We start from the raw sequence: 23043 nt of genomic DNA on the forward strand, positions 1-23043 counted from the left end.
GCAATTTAAAGCAAAATGAGGTATCATTTCATACCTACTACATCAAATAGTAATAAAGACCGATAACAGTAGTTGGGTTCTAACAGGGACCCAGAATAACTAGAATTCTGATGCATTTCTAATCAGCAAAATGATTAATTTTAGAGAATGGTATAACAGTTTCTAATATATTTATAAATATTCATTGACATTATGACCCAGCAATTCTACTCTTATGGATTTTCCCAAGAGAAAGAAAACAGATGTCCAAAAATTATAAAAATGTTCATAGCGGCCTTATTAATAATCCCTAGCTTATTAATAACCCCTTTCAGAGGAGGTAGTAAGAAAGAACAAAGAATCAAAAATGATTCTTACACTTTAATCTGAGTGAGTGGGAAGTTATCAATGGCACTAATTAGTGGGGAACATAGGAGGAAAATGAGAAGGTTTAAAAAGTGTGGCCAAAACTTTGGGATCGTACTCAGTCATATTTTAAAAGCACAAATATAGGAGCACCTGGGTGGCTCAGTGGGTTAAAGCCTCTGCCTTTGGCTTGGGTCATGATCCCAGGGTCCTGGGATCAGGCCCCACATTGGGCTCTCTGCTCACGGCAAGCCTGCTTCCCCCTCTCTCTCCCTGCCTGCCTCTCTGCCTATTTGTGATGTCTATCAAATAAATAAATATAATCTTTATATAAAAAAGGCACAAATATATAGTATAGGATTAGAAGAGAAACCAACCATACTGAAATAAAACTGTCAAAAAATTTTTAAAGTGAGATACTGCTATATATGTTTTTTTCTTAATTCCTTAAAATATAAGATTCAGTAGTTAAGTCTAATATCTACATAATTCCAAAGTAGTGAAAATTGTAATAAGATATTGCCAGGAAAGAGCTATGATTTTTACTGCTGGGACAGGTATTATTACTACTGTTGTTTATTGTCAATATTTATATTTGAAGGGAATATTAAATTTCAGGTAGGGGTTAGTGAAAATAAAGATGTCATTTTTTCCCCCATGAAATCCTATCCATGAACTTTTGGAGGAATACCTCAGGTTAATAATCCCTGAATTAGGAAGTAGAATTAAAAGACATAAAACCTCAGTGAAACAGTATCATGGAAATTATAGCAGCAAAATAGCAATTTTTAAACTGCCATGATAAAATCCTATATTCACTGTTTCTGCTTCATTTTTTACAACTGTGAAGCAGAGTAAGGAAGATCAGAGAACAGTACGTTAAGCAAAGTAAGACAGAAAAGATTCAGAGGTTTCTGAGTTATTTCCCTTAAAATAAATCACAACTGTATTTAAACTGATTTTAAAATATGTTATCTCCATTAGGAATCACTAGATAAACCTCCATAACCACACACTGCCAATACAATAATCATTCTACCTACCAGACATTCCACTCCCATCCTGCTTCATCCAGCTTCTACTTCTTACCAAAAGCTACTGATATATTCTGCTATGCAAGCCAGGGTCAGAACAGATGAATAGTAATGGCATAGGTCTTTTCAGCTGACCTAACTGCTACCCTAGAGATATGAAATAGTTTATTATGATACTGAACAGAAAAGGCAAACCATTTTCTTCTTACAGAGATGCAGTGAGACATGTTACTCCAGGTACATTATCCTACTGCTCATATTTCTCTACATAACAGTCTATATTGTTGTAAAAATCTGAGTAGAAATTATTTCGAATGCTGAGTCATTTCACATGACAGGCTAGTTTTTTCTGCTTCTCAGCAGTTAGGGCACTTGCAATTAAGTATTATCAGTCTCTGACCCAACAAAGTAGTTGTTTAGATTAATACCTTTATACCTCCCACAGCCATCTTCAACAGAACTTAGAAGTTCCGGTCCAAAGTCTACTATGGGGGAACTATTGCACAGTGTTTGTAGAATACACCAAATGTGAATTCTCTGCTGTGACACCCAGAGAGATACCAACATCTCCAGAAAAGCTTTTCTTATTTACTTGTTGTTGTTTTTTATTAAGTAATCTCTATGCCTAACATGAAGCTCAAACTCATGACCCCAAGATTAAGAGTCACATGCTCTACTGACTTAGCCAGCCAGGTGTCCCTCCAGACAAGCTTTTAGATCTACTAGAGGCTGGGGCATTCCTGGGAACAAACAGAAAACAAACAGAAACAACTAGAAAAGTAAAAGTATTATAAAGCAGGCTCCCTACCAAAGAAAATCCAATACTTTACAACAGAGTGAAGTCAAAATAAGGTTGTAAAAACTATCCTAAAACAGTGAAGTTTGATAAGGACTACTGTGGTAATATAGTATATAGTACATAGTATAGTCCCATCTTTTAATCCTATAGTAGAATTTAAATGTATTATACTCTGGACATGATAAGATCATGAAGAATATCTAATGTTTAGTAACAAGCAGAAAATTAAACTGAGGTGTGAGGCTTAATACTTAACTAGTAAAACTACTATTATTGCTCTTTCTTATCTACTGAATATGAGCTATAAAAGACCCTCCCAAATGTTTTTTTTACTTTATTATTTTTCATTTTAAATGGAATGAGACTCTAAACAAAATGTAAATAAATTACTATTAAGAAGTATTTAAAAAAAGTATTTTAAAAACACTATAAAATAATGGGATAGCTATAGGGGCACAGAGCCATGTTTAACTGAAGAACACTTTTCTTTGTTAGAAGCAAAGTTATTAGAAATCAGTTATCAAGACTAATAGAACTATGATTACTTGCTCAGGGTAATAAAAGAGACATTGAGAAAGCACATAGATTTTTGGTTCTCTAGGTGTTAACAATCTAGTATGGAAAGGTACAACATAAAGATCATGTATTTCTTGGAGGAGCACCTGGAGGCTCATTTGGTCTTCACTTTCAACATTCCTGAGTAGAGAACAGGAGTTGAAGGATGACATGTGAATTAAGAGCACATGAACTACTCTGTTTTATCTCCTTTTATTCTCCTATAACATGCAAGTGTCTCCTTGAAATTAAGCACTATATCTTACTTATCTATTCAGTGATCTAACATGGTACCACATACAAGATAATTAAATCAATTTCATATATAAAAGACTTCACTCTTTAAAGGGAGTAAGGACTGCATGAAAAATTCATCAATAAGCTAATCTTTTTTTTTTTTTTTAATTTACAGGACATAGAAAAATTAGAATGTGGAATTTAAGAAACAAAACAGATGAACACAGGGGAAGGGAAAGAAAAACAAGATAGTTGGCGCAGCCACTTTGGAAAACAGTGCTTTTCTTTAGCACTGTTTTTAAGAAATTAAAAATAGAGCTTTTCTATGACCCTGAAATTGCACTACTGGGTATTTACCCCAAAGATATTGATGTAGTAAAAAGAAGGGCCATCTGTACCCCAACATTCATAGCAGCAATGGCCACAGTTGCCAAACTGCGGAAAGAACCAAGATGCCCTTCAACGGATGAATGGATAAAGAAGATGTGGTCCATATATATAATGGATTATTACGCCTCCATCAGAAAGGATGAATACCCAACTTTTGTAGCAACATGGGCAGGACTGGAAGAGATTATGCCAAGTAAAATAAGTCAAGCAGAGAGAGTCAATTATCATATGGTTTCACTTATTTGTGGAACATAAGGAGTAACATGGAGGACATTGGAAGATGGAGAGGAGAAGTGAGTTGGTGGAAATTGGAGGGGGAGACAAACCATGAGAGACTGTGGATTCTGAGAAAGGCACGTATTGCATGGAGCACTGGGTGTGGTGTGTAAACAATGAATGCTGGAACACTGAAAAGAAAAAAAGAAACCAAGATAAAATCAGAAAGGGAAACAAACCATAAGAGTCTCTTACTTAGAGGAAACAAACTGAGGGTTAATGGAGGGGAGAAGGGTAGGAGGGATGGGATATAACTGGGTGATGGGCATTAAGGAGGGCAAGTGATGTAAAGAGAACTTGGTGTTTTATGCAACTGATGAATAACTAAATTCTACCTATGAAACTAATACTTTTCACTGGATGTTCATTTTAAATATGGCACTAAGCTGAATGTTTCATTTACATTATATTAATCTTCACAATGATAGAGTACTACCAGGTTAAATGCCCTATCATTGTGAAGATTAATATAATGTAAATGAAATATTCAGCTTAGTTTGTTGCTTGCAGTTTTTTCCCATTAAATTAGCTGTGATGTTGGGCTAATTATTTAACTCTATCATTGTGGTTTATCTCCATAGTCTTTTTCCACCAGAGGTTACTAGTGAACACAAAATGTATGTATCAATGACTAAAGCATTAAAATCTAAACTACTGTCTTCTATTTTAATAAAACTGTTTTTGGTAGGTGAGGGTAGACAACAAAGAATAAATATCTATAATTATTGTATTTCTTCTGCAGATGAGAAAGACAAGTCACAAAAAGGGTATGTAGTTTGTCAGAATCACATAATATATTCTTTGTTTCTGTGTGAACAGATTTGAATCCATATCTGTTCAATTGCAAAGCTTGTGTTTTGCTCCTTCTATTGAGGACAGAAACATTTTAGAAGACTTCACTCAAAACATTTTAAGGAGGAAAATTCATACATGCCCATAAAAATATAAATCCATATGGAAAAGGCAGGAGGAACCAGCTAATTATTACTAACAAATCAATATTTCAAATTAATAAACCTTATTAAAACAGTCTGAGCATGTTGTAGATAAAATGCACAACTAGCCAAGAGCAAACTGTAAACTGTAACTGACAGTTCAAATTATATGTAAGCTAAAAATGGCAAGATGGCAATTTATAATGTAATTTACCACACTTCACAAATACTGTATTTGAAAAAACCCTCTGCTAGAATCCTAGACTTCTCGTATGTTGGTGAGTAAGAAAAATTCAGAAAAAATGAGTTCCAAAGTACCATAGGGAACAGGTAATTCTTTAAAACAGAATTACATACCATATTAAATGAGATAGAGAGGAAAGCTCATGTGTTAGAAAATGTTTAATAAAGTGTTATTTCTACAAAAATTACATTTAAATATCAGACTCAAAATTATGAGAAGACAGAACTTCAACCTTTTATAAAACAGTGAGATTGTAGACTGATTCAGTGCCTGACCTATAATTCAGGTGGTTTTTACACTAGATTTTTTCATTCATAAAACTACAGTATATGAATAAAATTATCTGGAAAAATTTAGCTAACAACAGACTCCTCTTCCTTTTTATTTCAGTTCAGTACACATGAAATACTTCAGTCCTTGGCTAATTTCTTTGGCCATTAAAAGGTTACTTTTTTCCCTTAAAAGGCCCCAATCCTGAGATTCTAATACCATACAATTTAGAATGTTGGGATGTCTTAAATTTGCAGGCAGACTGCAATCAGGTTTAAGATTCTACAGCTAAGATATCAAGAAGAAATATATTTTTTTAAGTATTTTAGATTAAGAGTTTTAGACATGTTACTTCCAAGGGTAATGACAATTTGCTATATTTATGCTTTAAAATGACATCCTTTTTTAAAAAGTTGGGTGCCTGCATGGCTCAGTTGGTTGAGCAACTGCCTTTGGCTCGGGTCATGATCCTAGAGTCCCAGGCTCCCTGCTCATAGGGGAGTCTGGCTCTCCCTCTGGCCCTCCTCCACTCATCCTCTTCCTCTCACTCTCTCCCCCATTCTCTCTCTCTCTCAAATAAATAAAATCTTAGAAAAATAAATAAATAAAAAATTAAAATAAAAAACCGGACAAAAAATTGCCATAGTAGATTTTACTCTAAACTCATCTAACAACCTGCTATCTTTGGGTACACAATGACAGAGATAATCACTGTTTTAAAATTGTGTAAGCTGGGGCACCTGGGTGGCTCAGACAATTAAGTGTCTGCCTTCAGCTCATGTCAGGATCCCAGGGTCCTAAGACTAAGTGTCAGGCTCCTTGCTCAGTGGGAAGTCTGCTTCTCCTTCTCCCTCTGCTTGTGCCCATTCACTCTCTCTCAAATAAATAAAATCTTTTTTAAAATTAAAAAAAAAAAACAACAAAAAACTAATAATGTTATGGCTTAGTTTTAAAAAGTTAAAATACCAAGAAGAACTTGAAAACTTAAAGAGACAAAATTTTTTTTGTTTGTTTTTTAAAGATTTTATTTATTTATTTGACAGAGATCACAAGTAGGCAGAGAGGCAGGCAGAAAGAGGAGGAAGCAGCCGAGCAGAGACCCCCACATGGGGCCAACATGGGGATCGATCCCAGGACCCTGGGACCTGAGCTGAAGGCAGAGGCTTTAACCCACTGAGCCACCCAGGTGCCCCAAAGAGACAAAATTTAAAAAGAAAAAAAAAATCAGAGAAAAGTAGACCTCCAAGACATGCAGATTTCTGTGAAAAGTTTTAAAAAAGCAAACCTTTATTTTCACAGCATCTAATACACACAAACAAAATTTATGGCAGAAGAACTGAATGATTTATACATATCAGTTCTTATTTTAAAAAGACCTTACACATATTATTTCACAGAGCAAAATCTTAAAGACACCTCAAATATAGCACCTGAGAAGATGAAAACTGACTAGGAAACTACTCTTGCATCATCTTCTGAGTGGGCTCCTCTTATATTTGCCTAGACATGTGGCAATATTCCTGAACCATACTGCTATATGGTATCTTAAAAACTCATTAGGCAGCTGAGCCATGTTCTTCCACCATACACATGAATGCAGTATGCATGAACGTGCATTTCTTTAAAAGATACTGTGTTTTCATCATTTTATACCTAAATGCATAATCTAACTGTTCATAAATTTGAGTGGTAAATGTATTCATTATGTGTTAAAGAGTGTCTTCTGTGTTTTTTATGTCTTTGACAAAACTATTTAAAAAACAGTATTTATAAGGAACTAAAAGAGTAAAAAAAATTAAGATACTCTTTGCCTCCAAAGTTCTAAATATACTAAAATCAATACTCTTAGGGAATATGATAGAATATTTAAAATTGACAAAAATAAAAATCATTTTGCAGAATCAAAATTATCCTTTAAAATCTCTTAAATAGCCAATAGGTACAGTATATACATCAATTAAGGTCTATAATCTCATATATTACATATTATGAATCACACATCTTTTTGAATATGAGAATCATGCTCTATTTGAAGAGATGCTCTGAAGTACAGGAGGTGTGTAGAAACTAGAAACTACTAAAAGACAGTAAATTAATTTATCTCCCATCTCATGGTCCCTTATGGGGAGCTATATTCTGACCAACTAGAACAGTGGATAAATGCCCACATGATATAGATTTCTATTTTTCATACCTGGTATGATTATATAAAATGTGGGGTGCTGATGCATTCAACATTTCTAGATGTAGGATTTATGAAAGAGTTTTAATAAAAAGATAGTCTAAGTGAATCAGGCTTCAGAAAAAGTATCACAACAAACAACGAATGAAGTATGAAAGAGACTAGCATTTTTTGGTTAACCTGTAGAAGTTAAAGGAAATGTTCAATATAAAACAAAAGGTTTTACATTTTGCTAAGGAGGCTAGATTTAATGAAGTAGACAGGGAAAATGTTAAAGAACTGCTAACAAAGAATTTATGATTGAGAAAATCTTTCAAAGATAAAGGAGACACAAATACTTGAAGATTGGGTAATCTTTAAGAAATTTTTAATCATACAGGTAAAATGTTTCTGGCTAAAAGTGAGTTAGATTGATATGAGAAGACTCCTAACATTAAAAAAATGAAACTGCAAGGGAAAATCTTAGGTGACCAGGAGTTGAAAAACTGCAAGTGAAGAGAACTTAAACAGTTCATCCATTTATAGTAGTTTATTTTTTTCTGTTATTTTTTTTAAAAAAAAAAGAATCATTGCTTTTCCAAGGATTCAGACATTGATGAACCTCAGGCATTTAATTTGCCTATTTACCACTTCACAGCTCGCTCTGGCTTGTTCTACTCACCAATAAGCAGCAACAGGAACTAAAGCTTCCATCTCTTTTCTTAACCAACAAACCTCACCCAGGCAACTCTATAATCCATTAACTGAAGATTTTTTAAAATGCCTTTTTAAAAATTTTACTAAGTGCTACTAGTAATTATCATCTTACATTATTTCCTTATTTACTTAGTACATGTCCTTTGGTCAACTTATTTAACTTTTCCTTTTTCTGTAGATATAGGAAAAGAAACAAATAATCTCTAAATCCTCTGCCTGTTTTAAAATGCCATCACTTTTAGGTTTGTGTTTAAAAGGAAAATAATCTATAAAACTGAGGAATGGGAGTGGCAATCGCTATATAATTTTTCATAATTATTATCTTTAACTTTTGAAATGTATTTCCCCTAGGATTTCAGTAGTTTGCTACCCTGTTTTTTTGTTTTTTACATCTCCTCAAATGTCACCTGACTGCCCTTTATAAAATTATGACCATTACCTCTATCCTGGTATTCCCTAAACTCCTCTAACTGCCTCGTCTCCACAGCATTACACACACACAAACTCAGCATGTGTGTTAGAGATATGTGTGTATGTGTACACATACATGCACATTCAACCACAAATACAATTTACTTATTGTTTGTTTTCCCTCACCAGAATATAAAAGTCCATGATGACTAGGATGTGTCTGGTGTTCTGTTAACTGGTATGTACTGGGATGTAGAAAGAAGCTTAGCAGATCTTTGCTAAATAAATGAACTTCCCTAATCATGGACCAGAAATATGTTTTACAAAGCCCAACATGCTGGTCTTGCTTTGGAAAAAGTCATACTCGGGGGGAAAAATAACTAAATTAGTAGTATTCTACAAAAGAACATAGAGGTGATAGTCCAGTTGGTGAGTTTATGAGTTACTCAAGAAAATCAGAAAAATATTATAAAAAGATTTAAAAAATAATGAATTAATCCTCAACAGTTTTACAGCACATATTGGTTCTTCTGTTACTTCCACATAAAAGTGCTTTTTCTTATTCAGTACTTTGGTTATAAAGTGTTGTAAATAGCACACATAGATCACTAAATATAATGTATTTGGATACAGGCTAGTTTATCTGACATATTAGAGAATGTATAGGGAAGAAATATTATCCAAGGACAGACGATAATTCAAAAAACTGGACCCCAAGTAGAGTTGTACCTCTCCTGAGAATAGGTCTTCCTTCTCACCTAGCAGACCATATTTTCTTAGCTGAAGGAGAATGTACAAAGAAATAATTTAGACAAACTTCTAAAGAATTATATGTAGATAAAGGGAAGAACCATTGCTTCTCCAAAATTTAAATCATGTTCTCACAATGTTATTAGGATTGTGCAAAACCACTGAAAGAACAATTCAATGACTAAACATTTCTGAGAGGAATTTAGAAGCACTTATATATTTAGTATTTTTGGCTGATTCCTAGAATATCTTAGAATATTGGCACTTGCTTGTTACCTACAAGGACTCACTAAAAATTTTGCAAAGTTCCACATGCTATGGCTGTGAATCACATTTTATAACACTGTGGATAGACAATCATGATTAAAGTATTGCTTTGCTCGTCAAAACATTCCTTTTCTAAATGATTTACATGCACTACATCAAGTTATTGGCATTAACTGTACCAGGTACTATTCTAGGTGGTGGGGATATACCAAAACAGACAAAATCCCTGTTTCATTGGTTTTTATATTCTAGAAATAGCAGATAACAGACTTTAAAAGAAAGTCTGATGAAACAAACAAAAAAGCAAAATAATTGATAAGAGAATGACTGAGATGAATTACCATAAATAAGATGGCTGAGGCATTTTAGTGTTATGAAGGACTGAGCAATGTTCACTATGGAAATGGGATTCTAGATAAAGGTAACAGCAAATATTAAGACCCTGAGAAAGGAATAAGGTTAGCACATTGGAAGAAAAGCAAAAAGCCATGAGTGTGCAAAAGAATGAGCAACAAGAAATGTGATCAAGAAGGAAGCACAACTAGAGCCCTTGATATATTTTATTCTAAGTGACATTCAAAGTCATTGTAAGCTTTTAGAAAGAGAAATTGATGATCTTTCTTTTTTTTTTTTTTTTAAGATTTTTTATTTATTTATTTGACAGAGAGAGATCACAAGTAGGCACAGAGGAAGGCAGAGAGAGAGAGGAGGAAGCAGGCTCCCTGCTGAGCAGAGAACCCGATGCGGGACTCGATCCCAGGACCCTGAGATCATGACCTGAGCCGAAGGCAGTGGCTTAACCCACTGAGCCACCCAGGCACCCTAGTTTAGGCTTTCTTTGTTCTTCTTAAGATTTATTTATTTACTTGAGAAAAAGAGAGAGAGCAAGCAGGGGAAGGGGCAGAGGGAGGGAGAGGGAAAGAGAGAGAAAGAGAAAATCTTCAGCAGACCCCCCACTAAGTGCAGAGCCCAACTCGGGGCTCGATCTCATAACCCTGAGATTGTGACCTGGGCCAAAATGAATAGTCAGACCCTTAACTGCCTGAGCCACCCAGGCACCCCATGGCTTAGGCTTTAAATACATCAATTAGCCTTCTCTGTATAAAAATGAATTGGTAGGAAAGGGAAGCGTAGAAGCAGAGACACCAGTTAGGAGGCTCTATAAGTAGTATATGCCAAAGATGATGCGCCTTGGATTAGGGTGGTAGAATGGAAATGACAAAATGTGGCCATATTTAGAACAGATTTTGAAGGCAGAGCCAATGAACTTGATGATAAGGTTAGCTGTGGATATGAAGGACACAGAGAACTCAAGAAAGGCCCCTAGTTTTTGAAGCGGACCAACTGGTCATATATATATAAAATTTATTGATTATATATTTATATATAGATATATTTATATATAATATATATTTAATAAATATTAAATATATATATATATTTAAGATTTTATTTATTTATTTGAGAGAGAGAGTGAGAGAGCATGAGAGAGGAAAAGGTCAGAGGGAGAAGCAGACTACCCGTGGAGCTGGGAGCCCGATGCGGGACTCGATCCTGGGACTCCAGGATCATGACCTGAGCTGAAGGCAGTCACTTAACCAACTGAGCCACCCAAGTCTCCCAAGAATGATATATTTTACTAAGATGAGAAAGTTTGCAGCAGGGGAAGATTTTAGAGGAGTAAAATCAAGTGTTCTGTTTTAGGTAATTCTGAGACACCTATTAGTATTCATATGAAGAATATATCAAGTAGGCAATTAGATAGTGGGTAAAACTAGAGGAAAGACTAGGATTAGATATATTTAGGTGTCATCAGCACACACATCATAATTAATGCCATAGGATAAAATGAGGGTATCAAGTAAGTTAAAATATATCTGTAACAGAAGACAGCTGAGGATTACTAGGGCTATTCAACATTTAGAAGTCAAGAGGATAAGAACCAGCAAGGAGCATTTAAAAAAAAAATGTGAGAAAAGAGGGAAAAAAATTAAAAGAATATGATTTCCTAGAAATCAAAATAAGGAAGTGATCAACTCTATCAAATGATGCTGAAAGGTTAAGATGAGAACTGGTAACTTCCCTTTGAATAGTACAAGATGGAATTACCAATGCAATTGATAAAACAATTAGTGAAGTGGAAAGAAAGGCTAATTGGGATGGGTTAAAAAGAGAAGGAGAATTCAGAAATGAAGACAGTAAAAGTACAGAGAATAAATGTTTAGTAAACATTTAGTAAAATATTTATCTACTGTGTGTCAGAAGCCTGAGATATGTTAGTCAACAAAAATACAAAATCCAATTCTTCATGGTGGTTATATTCTAGCAGCAGAAGAAAGACAATGAACAATAAATAAAAGAAATAAGTAAATTATATATGTTAGAAGGTTAATTGTGCTACAAAAAGAAAAGGGTGATTTTTAGTTGTTGGAGAGCTAAAAAAGATACAACTACCTGAAAGAGAGGAAACTGACTAAATGAGACTCAGGTGAGCATAATTGGGTGTTTTACTCTAGCCAAGTTCAGCTGGTCCAGGCAAAGTGTGTAATAAATGAGGAACTGGACAGGTAAGGTTCTAACAAGCAAATATGACAAAAGAAACGAGAGGAAACAGAGTTAAGATTTTATATGAAAGATGATCATAGTGATCAACCATAGTATCTGAGTAAGGAGAGAAGTGAAGTCATAGGTCATGTACAGGAGACACTGAAGAGTGAAAATTGGCATGATCAACAGACTGGAAATTGAATTGAGGTTAAAAAGGGGGAAGGGGGAGGGGGAAAGAGTAATGGAATAAAATTATAATCAGAGAAAGATTTGAGAGGTGGCAAAAGTCTAGGAATAATCACGGATAAAGATGGCTGGAAGGGAATGGAGGAAAAAATCATTGGAAATGAAGAGATCATATAACTGAGAGGCTACACTCTAGCAGATTCAGAGAATCTGAAGTCACTAAGAACTTGATGGGAACAATATTTGGGAGGAAGAAAGTGAAAAAGCTGGTAGAGGTCCACATGATAATGCAGGTAGAATAGTTCGATGTCATATGCTTCGAAGCAGCTCAGGGTTTTGATGAAGGCAAATAAATGATGGGAAAGCAACTATAAGATTATTAGAGTTTGCCTGCCTATGGTATCACCCTATATTACATAAAGCAAAGAATTAAAAAGTCCGAAAGAGAGAGGGCTACAAAAACATCTTTTAAGAATATGCAGAGCTGAGTTACAGAAATAAAATAAAGGGAACATTAAGAGGAAAAGATTGAGGATATAGGAGATTTTGCTGATGAAAGACCACGAGTTTTAGAAGACAAAGTAGAAATATGGGTGCTTGTAAAAGGACAGCTGACTCAAATTCAAGAATAACGAAGATAAAAGGAGATAAAAATCTAAATGATAATGAGTGACCTGCTAGTTGGCCTCTAATTCCTGTTATGGATAGTATATTGCAAGTAGCAAGGTGATTTTACCAGAAATGCAAAAATCTTTTAAATCCAGTTATAATTTTAAGTGTATTTTCTTAGAATTTCATTAATAGCTTCCAGGTATATGACAAATCTTTTCATAAACATGACAAATCTTTTCATAAACACCTCTGAATATGGTCCATAACAGTATGTGAATTATTTTATGGCACTAATGTACAGTTTCCTGAGAGTTCCAAAAGGCAGCCCAGAAATTCAATGTATGACCCACAATGGTCTCATAAAGACACATCTGTGTAAGAAAAACTCAGGGTCTGAATGAGTCAGGTCAAATCTACATAGTTGCTCAAGGATACCTACATTTAGAGAAAAGCAATCTAAAAGATCAACATTCCCGTTTCTAAGAAATCTAGGCTTTATTATTTATTGGTGATAACCAATTGGTTACTTAGCAATATTAATATTTATATCTTGATACAGTATAAAACTTAAAAATTAAGAGTTTAAAATAAAAGGAAAAGGATTTGTGTTCAGAAAAGGTTGAAACACTTTATATAAAACCTGGCTACCAATTAATTTAAGGGGAAAGGGTTGGTTAATAGCAGCTTTCAACGAACTGCATCAAATATATCAGGAAAGCTCTTTGAAAACAAAAAAACAGAACAGGAGTTACAAGAATGCTAAATGTGTGTGGAGATAAAAGATAAAGCAGGGAAAACATATATTTTGATGAAGAAAGATTTCATTTTATTATATACTTAGCGGTATGATTCATTCAACTACTATGTGTATACTATCTTTCCAATTTAGTCAAGTAGCCTTCTTTAATTTAAAAATAAAAGATGAGACATCTTCCTGACTCATAAACCAGTAACTTATACCGCTTCAAGTAATCAGAGAAGGTGAAGCTAAAAGTCAAAATAATTTAGTATACATATGATGGGGATACTTTGGAAAAGCATTTTATATCTATAAGTGTATGTTTCTATATACTTCAAAAAAAACTGACTGATATTCAAACTATACACAGCAATAAACTTTAGTACAAAGTAGGGAAAGGTAAACCATATGTACATGCTAACTTAATTTCTTTCTCCAAATAAAACAAGTAAGTACTAATACCAGAGTATATAGAGAAACTGGAAGATACCTGGACAGTTTATTAGCACTCTCATATGTTCAAGAAATATTTACTCAAGACAGATATGACAAGCACTTCTAAATACTGAGGATACTGCAATTAAAACAAAGTGCCTATTATCATGGAATTTTCATTCTATTTTATACTCTAGAGAATTTTAAGGTTAAACTCTAGAAGGAATTCAATTCTAAAAAATTTCTCAGGAATATTCAAAACTAGTTAAAAGTTCAGCTCTGTACTAAAATACCACCCTCCCCCATTTTATTTATTTAACCCTGAAAAAGTATTTTTGACAAGGTTTTAATTACAAGGGGTTGGCAAATTGTATTTAGTATTTAAGTTTTCTCCAACCTATTATTAAACTCTATAAGGAAACTAATCACTAAAACTGTTTCTAGTTCATTTAAAGGAAGAATGGAAATGTATGAGAAATACAGCATTTTTCATAAGTCCTCTCTAGTCTGCCTAATTCAATTAAAATAATTCTAATCCCAGGGGCTAAGTAGTAGAGAATAGGAAGATTTTCCTACTTAGTACATAAAAGAATATAGGAGCTTCTCACACAGAACACTTCTCAACTTTTTTTAAAATTTCTTGAGGACTCAAATGTTCGTAACCGAACCAAAAAGGCAGATTATTTAACTTCTCTGTTTCACTGTCTCTACCTGTTAAAATGATAACAATAGTACCTATCTCTTAACATTGTTTTCAGATTAAATGAAAAGGTGTAAAAAATCCTTAGTGCTCAATCAGAATGGATGACATCAATCATCATCATTATCCTGTGTAGTGGGTTCTTAATCACAGCTTACTTTTATCATTATCATCATCCTAAAACCATAGTTAGGAGAAATAATAAACAAGCTACAATAAAGCTACAAAGAGATTTCTTTATGTTTTGGCAAGATGATTAACATAATATGTTCCTCAAACTGAGCAAAAGATCAGTATCTGTACTTATCAATAAAACTAACATTACTAATAACCAGAATTCCTGAAAATGGCTGAATTTGGGAACTTTTCAGGAATCAAATAAAAGCTTCACCAACAATATCTTTTATCAACATTTTATTTGTTACTCAAAACACCCAGAAGTGTTTATGCCTTTTATTTCCATGTCAAGTTAACAGCAGAATTATCTAAATAAATGACAGAGTTATCATCAGTTAAAGATACTGGTATGACCTTCTGGCCTTATCCTAGTTGGACCATACTGGAAACCTCTAAAATGATTTTATTCAAAGAAAATTTGAAAATAAGGAAAAAAACCAAAACCAAGCAAATGAGTAGAAAAATCCTTGTTTAATTAAATCTGGAAAATCACATTGGACTACAAATAAAGGAATTAACAAAGGTAAGACGCGAAGTAAAGCAAAAAAACTCTGAATCTTTCATTTAAAAACTCTGAAATCCTTCAAAGATCTTGAAGAAAACCAAGATTATCTTCAAATGGAGAGGTCACTAAATATCCATGAACACTCACCCAACCTTTGGTAGGAGACCTCTTGAAGACCCAGATGCTTGAATCAGCTGAAATAGTACCAAGTGTTTTCTGATTACTCTTAACAGGGCAATGGAGCACAGGTTACTCCATACTATCAAAAATTATAGGTCATTATTATTGATAATTCTAGCTACTACCATTATAAATCACTCAAGAAAATGGAGACTGAGTAATGAGTTCTAAGGTGAGTGAAACTTATTGTGTGCATGTATAAATGTGTACATTTCTTCTACTTCTCTTAGTGATAGAAGTTTGTAACAAAATTCTTCTTATAAATGTAAATACACTGGCAAAATAAAATTTTCTAAATTAATGTTATAAAGTTCTTAAAGAAAGAATGCAAAATGTTTGTAATATTGGTTCAGATAAAAAAGATTTCTAGGGATGTGTGGGTGGTTCAGTTGGTTGAGCAACTGACTCTCAATTTCGGCTCAGGTCATGATCTCAGGGTCAAAAAACTGAGCCACACAACAAGCTCTCTGCTGAATGAGGAGTCAATTTAAGATACTCTCTTTACCTCTTCCTCTGTCCTTCCCCCTGCCTCCACTCTCTCCCTCTCAAATTTTTTTCAAGAGAAATGCCAATTTCTCAACACTAAGCACTTCAGTAACATATAGAAAGAGATTTTCAGTCTCCTGCACTTTAAAAAATACAGTTCTTAGCTTTAGGGTTTTTCTTGTTTTTTTTTGTTGTTGTTGTTGTTGTTGTTTGTTTTTAAGATTTATTGGAGGGAAAGAGATAGAGAACATACACATATTGGGGGGAGGGGCAGAGAGAGAGAGGGACTCTCAAGCCAACTCTGCACTGAGCATTGAGCCTGACAAAGGGCTCTGTCTCATAACCCTGAAATCATGACCTGAGCTGAACTCAACAGTTGGACACTCAACTGACTGAGCCACTCAGGCGCCCTTTAACTTTAGGTTTTTTTAATGTAATGAATGTAATCACAGATTCTTGTATTTCAACACAGAAAAGAACTCTTAACACTGAGGACTAAACAAAAGCCTCCTTGCTCAAAGATGAAAATTCTTTTCCACATTATTAATTAAAATCTGAAAGCTAGCAATTTAAGAGAAAAATATCCAATATTAACATAATTTCAAAGATGGGTAAGGCAAAGTCAATATCTAGATGAAATACAGTAATGTTTTTCTTGATCTCTGGAAAGTGGGAGGCAGAATGGTAACTGCTCCCAACCTGCATTCCCCCTACACCATGACTCACTCCAAGGATCTATATGGTGAAAATTAAGACACTCTACTAACAAAGAAATTGCCAAGAACAAAAAATGGAAGGTTCTATATTTCTAAAGTTTTTCTCAAGTAACTAAGATATAAAAACTACTTCTCTCTGATACATGTGTATGAAGTAAGGGAACAAGTGAAACAAGCCTCATTTGGTTTAAATAATTTAGACAGACAGGAAGCAAAAAAGAACATTTGACATTTAATGTTAAGTAAGCATACTCAAGCTACCAAAGAAACACTGATAGCCCAAGCCAGCAAATATACTTCAACCTGGCTGATAAAGGATTTAACTGTTATATTTCTAAAGACAGCTTTGTGTATATCTATCACTTATTCAACATGAAAGAACTTTTGAAGTCTTAAGAACAGCAACAAAATAAGGAAGACCAGAAGCATAAAAAAATTTCCTGTCTGCCTATAGTAGATGAGAAAAATGTCTGATAAAGTCAGGAAGAGATCTGAGAAAAGAGTGGTGAAAAGGAATGGCTAAGAGAAGATTAGCACTACAGTAACTGAGAATCCTAATGTCCCTAAAAATGTGAAGAAAAATTAAAGATAAAAAAATAATAAAAAATAGAATAAAGACTGGCATATAAAAAAGACTTGTGAGAAAAATACAAACAGTCTAGATCTTTACGGCTAATATTAAATGAAAAGGTATACCAATATTACCTTTCTTTCGAAAGAGTGCATTTAAGTAATTTTCTGCTTGGCATTCAATCTTTTCAGTGTTGGACTGGCCCTGAGATGATAGTTCCTCCGTTGGGGTTGACTGTGAAGAATCAAGAGATGGTATACAATCCTAAAATTATAAAAAAGCAACATAAAACAATCCATTTTAATTACACATGTGATTCCATTAAAAACAGCCAAAAAATATTATCTAAATGTTCATTTATTCTATTTAACAAATTATAGAGAGAGAACATAAAATTTGGGACAGGAGTCAGGAGAAAAGAAATTTAGCTCTGATATCAAATTAGCTTTATTTCTCAGCAAACTATAGCCCAAAAAGGGGGGGAGGAGTATAGATAAAATACATTGCTAAATAAATTCACTATACAGCATGCCAGTAATGAGAGTTTTAACAACAAAGTAGGTATGTTTACCCACTAATCTGACTAAATGGGTCCAGTTCTCATTTCTTCTCAGCCTTTCTCACAATAGTAAAGAATTAGGATTTCACGCCATACAAGAAGATGCTGCTTGTCTAGTTTATGCCCGTTTATAGTAGACACAATTCAAACATTTACACAAGAAATAATTCTGATATCCAGAAGACTTCAAGAAAGTAAAAGGCTAAAAAGTAGTACCACGTTATCCTCCCAAGTATAGATTCCTAAGAAATCAGACTATAGAGTGGTCTCAAACCAAGCTAGGGCTCTGAGCTCAACACTGCCTACCTAAATACAAAACAGATCTAAACTGAACTTCATGAGTCAGGGAGCTGTAAGGAAGAAATGTGAAATAAGCAAAAAGGATGAGTGTTTTGTGATTTCACCTGCAAGTTAAGCTAAATGTTAGCCTTCTAACATAAGACTTTAAAATATTCTTCTCATTACCAAAATCAAGTATTTAAATTTCCATTGTAAGTCACCAATTTTCAGAACAAATTAAAAAAACTGTTACAATTGTGCAATTAGTTCAGAAATAATTTCATAGCACTAAAACTTACACTGACTGCTTCTCTCTGTAGGTTACAAAATGAACATTTTTCATCCATAGACCAGTCAGTCAGCTCTTCTGGTTCACAGTCTTTAAAAGAGGGAAAAATACTCATTAAATACACTAACTTTATTAAAACAAATAAAATTACCACTCTCCACAGCAAAGACTCATAAAAAAAACTAACTACTAATAGTAAGGGGAGAAGGCCTAACTTTAAAATTAAAGAGATGACATCTAGAAAGAAATAAACAGAGAAGACTGTAAGGAGAGTAATTTTGCATTATTATGGGACAAAGAAGCAAGAACAATGAGCTGATTATAAATTTATTTTCTAACAATAGGGTTTTAAGTATCATCTAGTCTTCTAAAAGATTTAACTTATAATTACCTACTAATTTTTAATATACACTATGAATGAAATCAAAATAGGGAAGCATGGGGAAAAATAAATTTTACACATCCTGAAAGCAACATAAAACAGACAAATGGGAGTACAACACCAGAAAACCCCACAGATTTGAGAAAATGAAATGCTCCTAAAAAAAATGTAGAAATCCATAGCTAAGAAGTGAAATCAAATTTTTATTACATTGTTTAAAGATGGTGTCCTAAGAGTTCAAATAAAAGGGAGGTAAACAAGCTATATTATTCCACACAAAACCTGAATTTTTTTTCACAAGAATGTTTCATATAATCCAACTATTATATTAGAAAGTTTGTGTAAAACAAACATTTTATGATGAGGAAATTTTATGACAATATAACAACACTGTCAACCTAACTATACTTGGTACAATGATTTTTCAAACTAAACTCCCCTCAAGTTCCTTTCCCAAATAAATCCTACATAGAACCTCCAATATATGAAACAATTATCATCTGAGGCAGTTACATGGGTACTAATGTGAAAAGCACTGGTATACCACAGTAATTTTCTCTCATACTTTCAAAATAAATAAGTTGAATACATGTTTCTGTTAAACTAAGCAGGAAATAAGCTTACCTTTTCTTGGAATGGTAATAAATAAATACCAGTTAGGACCAGCCCCCAAGAAATTCTTACATCAATTGAGATATATACAAGTCAAAATAGAAGATAATGTAATCTGCTGGAGTATAAAGAGTGTAGTAATAGCTCCCTTCGGTTTGGGCCCTGGTCTAGAAATATTCCCAATATTATCCAAACTTAGAAATGGTAGGAAATGGGACCAATGGGACCCAGCAAAGGGTAGTGGAAAGATAACTGGGTTTAAAGTCTCCAACTGGAATAGAACGTACTAGTTGTTACCCTGTCAAGTTACGAAGTTTTTGTTTTAATTTTCCTATCTGTAAAATAATGATCCCACCACCTTATTCGTGGATCAAATGAAAAAATGTGAAAATACTTTATAAACTATAAAACACCATCCAAAGGCTAGTTACTAACAAAGCAGGGTCATCAGTCATTATTTTTAAATCCTGCACAATCACAAATGTATTTAATATGGGTCATTTGCAGAAAACAGATAATTTTAATATACCAATTTAAGAAAGCTGACCACTATTTTGCAAATGATTTGATAAATCAGAAAGTTTAAGGAATCTATACAATTAAAAACCCAGAATTGTAGTTACCTAGGTTTATAATTTTCTTCAATCCTTTGACCTATCACTATAATAGAATAATACATTCACACTCTTAAACATGGAATTTTGCAATGTCTCTTACTAGGAAGGCAGAACTTTCTCATCAGTAGAATGAATGTGGGAAAAGTGACAATATATATTCCAAGCTGAGGCTTTAAAAGGTATGGCAAGTTGCCCCAGTTATCTTGAGTTTCAACCACCCAATATGGAAAAGAACTTGCCCCACATAGCCATTACTCTTTCAGACTTGGACCGGCAGTCATCAGAAGTGATCCCTGAAGCCCAGTGAATCAGACTGTCCATAAGGATGCAATAGATTTTAGAGCTATTTGTTAGGCAGTATTATTGTGCAAAAACTTGACTCATATGCTAAGCATAACAATTTGATAGATCAAGGAAATCTTACTCCTTTTTATTATGGCTTCATGAATAAAAGATATGAAGGGAATCCAGCATTAGAATTTTTTAAAAATAGCTGGTAGTCCTGGAGAAGAGGTATTTTTGAAAAACCACTGTAGAATTTCATGAAGCTTTAGTGATAAATATGTTGAATCGAAGAACAACAAGTTTGGAATAATTAAAACAATTACCAGTTGTAAGATAAAACTGGGTATGCTGAGATTATCTCATTTATTTTAGTTATTTAGAAGTTCTTCAAAGAAACATTAATTAAAATAAATGCCTGTGTGATTAAATAAATGGCCCTGAATAATCAACAATTATATAAATGCTCTTAAATTTTGTGGGTAAAAAATCTACAACTTTACTTACCAATATTTAATAATACTTCTATGGAACTTTTGATTTTGAGTCCAAATAAATGATGGTGAGATATATTATTTTTTTATTGGAAAATAAATTTTAAAAAATCAACTCAAGGCCAGATTTCTCTGTCCAGGTTATCTTTTCATGCCGTAAAAGTTAAGTAAATGCTATAATAAAACAGATTATTTCTCAAGCAAAATACGACAATAAATCAGATATCCATAAAATAAATTGTCTCTCATTTTGCAATTTTAATACATGAAGTTGTATAAGCTCAAAAGGGTCAAATTATGTACCTTCCAGAATAGTCTTATTAATAAAAGGTAATGTCATAATGAAATCTAATAGTAGGGTGCCTCGGTGGCTCAGTCAATTAACCATCTGCCTTCAGCTCAGGTCACAATCTCAGGGTCCTGAGATGGAGCCCTGCATTACATGTTCCCTGGTCAGTGGGAGCCTGCTTCTCCCTCTCCCTCTGCCAGTCACTCCTGTTGCTTGTGCTCTCTGTCAAATGAATAAATAAAATCTTAAAAAAAAGAGAGAAAACTAATAGTAAATGACTAACAAAAGATCAACCTTTTCACCATGGATATATATTCGTGGTCAAAGTCTGGTTCCAATCTTTTTACCTAATCTGTCCTGGAAAGATAACAGACTTTGAAATTAGAGAGCCTTGGTACTGAGATATCTTCCAAATACTAGATGTGGCCTTTGCAAGTTACTTTCTCTGGGCTTCATTTCCTCATCTTTTAAAATGAGGATAATGACTGCATCTTAAGAGTATAGTCAAAATTAAGTAAGAACATACACAGAACACCTAACAAGTTCAATAGGCGTTACTTTCATTTTCTTTCAGATAATTGTACTTCCTTTGAACATTTTTTATTCTCTTTTGTACCCTTTCACCATAAGAAATAAATTTAAAGTTCCTAAAGACAAAGCCCAATGAAAAGTGAAAAAAGAAAATACTGAACTAGATTTCTCATGAAGGTCATGAAAAAGTGGTTGTAACTATGTTGATTTTGAGGAAAGATACTGAACAGTGGGCAATGTTACTAAAAAATAATTTTTCATTATAAAACTACCTCTTAACTGCACTGAAAACTACAAAAGAGAAAAGAAAAAGCTATTTGTAATCCCGTTATCCAGACATAATGATTAACATTTTGCAATATATCCTTCTAGTTTATATTCTATGCCTTTTTAAAAATCAGCATTAGCGGATTCTTTGAAAATATCAATAAAATTGATAAACCTTATGCAGACTAACCAAGTAAAAAAAGCGAAAATATCAGAAATTAAAGATGGGGTCATCACTGTTGATTTTATGAATAATAAAAAGATAATAAAATATTATGCATATGAGTTGCCCACAAATTTGGTAACACCAGATGAAATGGACAAATTCCTTGAAAGACATTCTCTACCAAATCTCAAATAAGAAATAATAGATCATCTCAATAGGACTAGATCTACAAGAAATTAAATCAGGGACTCCTGGGTGGCTCAGCTGGTTAAGCATCTGCCTTCAGCTAAGGTCTTGTTCCCAGGGTTCTGGGATTGAGTCCTGAATTGGGCTCCTTGCTCAGTGGTGAGCCTGCTTCTTCCTCTGCCTTTACCTCCCCCTACTTGTGTGCTCTCTCTCTCTCCCTCTATCTAACACATGAGTAAAATCTTAAAAAAATTTAAATAAAAAATTAACAACTTTCCAAAACAGAAAGCACCAACCCAGATGATTTCTCTACAATCTGTTTCAGAAAATAAAAGCAGAAGTATTTCCTCATTCTATCATTTTTATTATCTGTCATCATTACCAAGTACCAAAAATGGTCTGAACGCCTCACCCAAGAAGATATGTAGATAGCAAATAAGGTTATGACAAGATGCTCAATACTATATTCCATTAGAGAACTGAAAATTAAGATGAGCTACCACTACACACCTACTAGAACAGTTTAAGTCTGAAACATGGACAACATCATATGCTGGTGTAAATGCAGAGCAAAAGGAATTTCGTTTCATTGCTGGTGAGAACACAAAATGGTACGGCCATTGAAGATAGTCTTACAGTTTCTTCAAAGCTTAACATAATCTTTCTACACTGTCTAGTAAGGGTGCTCCTAGGTATTTAGGCAAATGAGTTGAAAAGTTATGTCTATACAAAACCTTGCACACAAATGTTTATAGCAGCTTTATTAGTAGTTACCAAAACTTGGAAGCAACCCAGATGTCTTCCAAGTACATCAATGGATAAGCAATCTATGCTACATGCACCCA

At 33.7% G+C, this 23043-nt stretch overlaps 1 protein-coding gene across 14 annotated transcripts in view; it reads right to left on the reverse strand.

Annotated features, from left to right (window-relative positions):
* Window positions 1-23043, reverse strand: part of LCORL (ligand dependent nuclear receptor corepressor like) — a 158010-nt gene that overhangs the window by 86869 nt on the left and 48098 nt on the right. For 13 of the 14 annotated variants that reach the window (XM_045075962.1, XM_045075963.1, XM_045075944.1 and 10 more), the window contains exons 3-4: window positions 18383-18462; window positions 17380-17509 (exon numbers count right to left, since the gene is read on the reverse strand). In XM_045075962.1, the coding sequence (XP_044931897.1) occupies window positions 17380-17509; window positions 18383-18462 (210 nt within the window). Of the gene's footprint in view, window positions 1-15439; window positions 15487-17379; window positions 17510-18382; window positions 18463-23043 lie in introns of all 14 variants that reach the window. The other variant, XM_045075988.1, reaches the window with a different exon arrangement.

This window comes from Mustela putorius, unplaced genomic scaffold (genome assembly GCF_011764305.1).
Source record: "Mustela putorius furo isolate JIRA1106 unplaced genomic scaffold, ASM1176430v1.1 tig00000083_pilon_pilon_pilon, whole genome shotgun sequence".
Classification (NCBI taxonomy): Eukaryota; Metazoa; Chordata; class Mammalia; order Carnivora; family Mustelidae; genus Mustela; species Mustela putorius.